This window comes from Miscanthus floridulus, chromosome 1 (assembly GCF_019320115.1).
Source record: "Miscanthus floridulus cultivar M001 chromosome 1, ASM1932011v1, whole genome shotgun sequence".
Classification (NCBI taxonomy): domain Eukaryota; kingdom Viridiplantae; phylum Streptophyta; class Magnoliopsida; order Poales; family Poaceae; genus Miscanthus; species Miscanthus floridulus.
The window spans coordinates 144,222,795-144,226,675 of record NC_089580.1 but is presented as its reverse complement, the minus strand read 5'-3'; the positions used below and the strand labels follow the sequence as shown (position 1 = coordinate 144,226,675).

The window sequence follows — 3,881 nt, the reverse complement described above, 5'->3', positions numbered from 1 at the left end:
GGCGCTGAGCTAAGGGTCCATATTTTAAAAGCATACCTTTAGAGGCATATTTGTGATTTTCTTTAAAAAGGGCTAAAAATAAAAAATTTGGTCTTCATGATCAAACAAGTTGACTGACGGTTGCAAGTGCTCGGTATTGCCAAACCTTACTCATTCGGCATTACCACAAAGTGCAATACATGGTTCAAGATCTTAATGTTGTACGAATATGTTACCCCCTTCCCCCTAAAAACATATAGCATGTTCGCTTGTTGGTTTCAACCAGGGCTTATCAGCCAGCCAACAGTGTTTTCCTCTCACAACAAACCAGCACCAGCCGAGCTTATCAGCTCAGAAACCAACCAGCGAACAGGCTAATAACCTGGTATCATTTCGCAAGTAATTTCTGTTAAATTGACAGCTACTAGTTCCTCCCTTCTTCATGATCAAATAAGATGACTGACGGTTGAAAGTGCTCGGTATTGCCAAGCCTTATTCAGCATCATACCATAGGTGCAATACATGGTTCGAGATTAAAATGTTGCTTGATACATTCATTTTGTTACATCCGGGAAACTGCCTATAGCGCTCACATATCAACACTTGACAACAACATATAGACCATTCATTTCTGAAACCGTGATAGCAACTCCTGGGCAGTCTCGCGCCAAATATTGTAAAGGTCATCCAAAAACAGAACAAAATGTACCTGCACAAATAAATCATACCAAGTGATCTATATATTTAATCAAGATAATTGTCAAACACTTATAAAAACAAGCATGATCATTATTGTTTGTCCAGTTCTCCAGAACTAAAGGTATGTATTAGTTCTGGTAATGCATATCCGGTTTATTTATTGGACAATCATTGCTATATTTTTCTCTAACAATGGAGTTTTGAGAATTGAATTCCAAAGTACTACAGAAGTATCGTACTTGACCGTGAAAAATTTTGGACCAAAACTACACCTAACCTCTTTGATATCCTCTGAAAATTGTTGTGCGGTAGAAACAGCTATTTTTGATGCTTCCTTGGGAGGATAACTGCATAAGATCCAAGTCAAGTTACTCTTACAAATTAAATCCTGAAATGGGAAAAGGAGCTGAGTGCGCCAAAGGTAGGTAAATGAGTGAACTAAAACTTGGCACATACCGAAAAACACCACAAGATATAGCAGGGAATGCGATGTACTGAATGCCATTATCTTTAGCAAGCTTCAAGCTATTTCTGCAATTAGTTTATGCAGTTCAGGATAGTTTTTCACTGGTTCAGTAACCAGCACAGAATTTCTTTTAAAATTTGAAGAGAGCTTACTCATAGGCCTTCTTTAATGACACCTCAGGATGCTTGTCCATATCATATATGGGCCCAACAGTGTGAATCACTCGAGAGATAGGAAGCTCGAAAGCACTGCTCATATTTAATATTGGGCAAAGGGATGTGTAAGCGATAAATAAAGTTTAGAATTGAGCATTCTGACTTATAAAAAAAATCAAAATGAGCAAATAAGGTACTAAGTACTAACGGAGTAATCCTAGCTTCTCCAGTAGGGCAACGAACTCCTGGTTTGACCTCTGGAACTTTACGGCATGCTTGCACTAGCTCTGGTCCAGCAGCTCGATGTATAGCTGAGATAGGGGTTTCAAGTTAATATAGGATAGTCCATAAACAATGGGTTGAACTATAACAATTCTCGAAAGTACTTATTACATGTTACCTCCATCAACACCTCCGCCACCTAACATTCGCTCATTAGCAGCATTAACCTGCCAAAACAAATGCCAGTTACATTCCTCAGTTTTTGATCACATACAGAGATTATCGCTTTAAGAAAGTTGAGCAGTATTTGTTAACAAGGGACAAATTAGAGCCCAATACAAATCGGCATCCTAATTTATAACAAGAGCAACATATCATGAATCAAAGTAGCCGCACAATTGTTTGGGAATATGATTACACATCAGAAGTAAGAGCTTGATATAACATAAAGGACGTACCCAATGCACTCTGTGCAGGGTCTGGGGAAGGGTGTTAGTGGCAAGCCTTACCCTCGCCTGTGCAGACAATTTAAAATTATCAACCATTCTGTACTCCTCTAAATAGGTGAAGATGAGGGGTAGATCTACATTATACCATCAGGGTTCACCGACCTTGACGGTTTTTAGCTAACCCTCTATATATTAATCTCTTGTTTAGTTTATGACCCAAATAGAACCCTGGCGTCTGATTTTGCTAGATTCACCCCTGGTGACAATGTACAGAATATATTGAACCAGGTGGGTGCGCCAAGCTAGAGTAGCTCCTCTCATAAGATGATACCTGACAAGGCTAAGCCCTTTGTTTCCAAATTAGGATATTCTTGCCGGGAGTTACATGATTACATCTATCTGAAGTTTCAGTTAAACTTTGAAGGCTCATAGATATAGAAACCTTTCATAATATTCCATCTAGGTTAGCACCTGATCATGTGAATATACTTGGTTTAGAATTTTGTATCCGGACTTTTCCCCGTGGAAATCAGGCCACACAAACCAGATTCAATCAAAGTGACATTTGAATGTTTCCTTTTTAGAAGCTACGCTGCAGACAGAAAATTGTAAAGCATCTACATAGTCATCGCACGAAGCTTCAGATAGTAAGCCGATAACATCAAAATAAAATATATGCCCACACACGGAGAGGGACAATGCAATCATTTATTCGCAGAAGCAACGGATTTGGATTGAACAAAAATAAAGCGCATCTAAGTACTAGTCTCATTGACCTCTGATCTAAATTTCAGCAACGCACCGTTTGGATCCAAGGAGCTAATTATTAGCAGGTCTAACTAATAGATTAGCTAATTGTTAGCTGAATACCCAACTAATAACTGTTTCAATAGTTGGACCAAACTAGCTAACATTAGCTGTGTCTAGCTAGCTAACTATTAGCAGCTAATGGATCAAACAGGCCTTAAGCCGGCTCGTGGAATCAAAATGGCCTCCCACGTTAGCTAGATAGTATCAGAAAACCGATCTAGAAACTGCAGGTACTGGTACAAGCACGCCCGCGCTCATCACCAGCACCAACCCAAATCGCTAAGCATGTAAGGGATCGCGCACTGACCGCAAACACAAACGATAGAACGGGAAACGAGAAACAAACGGAGTAGAGCGGGACACGTGAGGAGGATCGGAGGCGGAGAGGAGCGTACGATGGCGTCGGTGGCGCCGTCGACGGACCAGAGGGTGATGTCGCCCTTGTGCAGCTTCAGTGCGCCGGCCCCCGGCGCGGCCGAGAGCCGGAACGCTTCGCCGCCACTGAACTTCGAGGCCGCCATGGCAAAAGCCCTCGTAGCGCAAATGCTACCCCGCCGCCGCTGCCACTTTGGGGGGAGGAGGAGGGGAAGCGGGAGTAGCGACCGCGTCAGGAAAAATCTAGGGCGCGATTGGTTCCGCTTCAGGCTCAGCCTGGCTCGCATCCATCGGCCAGGCTCGTTGGCAGCAGGCTCAGCGCATGGAATTTTTTTAATACTTTTTTTAAACTACTTTTAAAAATATTTTTAAAAAAAAAACTAATAATTTTGGACGCGCCAACTAACGTGGTGCGGCCAAACCACTCTACCGCGCCATGCATGGCGGCGCGGCCAGGCTGCCACCATGGCAGCGACCGGTGACGTGGCCCAGCTCCGCCACGTCGCAGATCACGGCGTGGCACCGACGCGCCATCGCGCACGGCGCGGCAGGCCCCAGTAAAGGCCCGCGACGCGGCTCTCTCTCTACATTCCTTTTTTTCCCTTTCACACGCCCGCCGCCGCTAGATGCCCGCGCCCTTCGCCCGCGCCCGGCGCCAGCAGCCGCTGGTCGCTGCCGCCCCCTCCCTACCTTCCCCGAAGCTCCTCCTCAGCCTTGTCAAGGAAA

The 3,881-nt window shown here is 44.1% G+C and overlaps 1 protein-coding gene across 1 annotated transcript; it reads right to left on the bottom strand.

The window, feature by feature from the left end:
- Positions 1–347: 347 nt before the first annotated feature.
- On the bottom strand, positions 348–3,425 carry LOC136496675 (uncharacterized). The gene is made up of 7 exons (XM_066492411.1): positions 3,176–3,425; positions 1,700–1,748; positions 1,508–1,610; positions 1,297–1,392; positions 1,135–1,209; positions 956–1,025; positions 348–688 (listed from the first exon to the last, which is right to left on the bottom strand). The coding sequence occupies exons 1-7, from the start codon at positions 3,299–3,301 to the stop codon at positions 605–607; spliced, it is 603 nt and encodes a 200-aa protein (XP_066348508.1). The 5' UTR covers positions 3,302–3,425; the 3' UTR covers positions 348–604.
- Between the last annotated feature and the right edge of the window lie 456 nt (positions 3,426–3,881).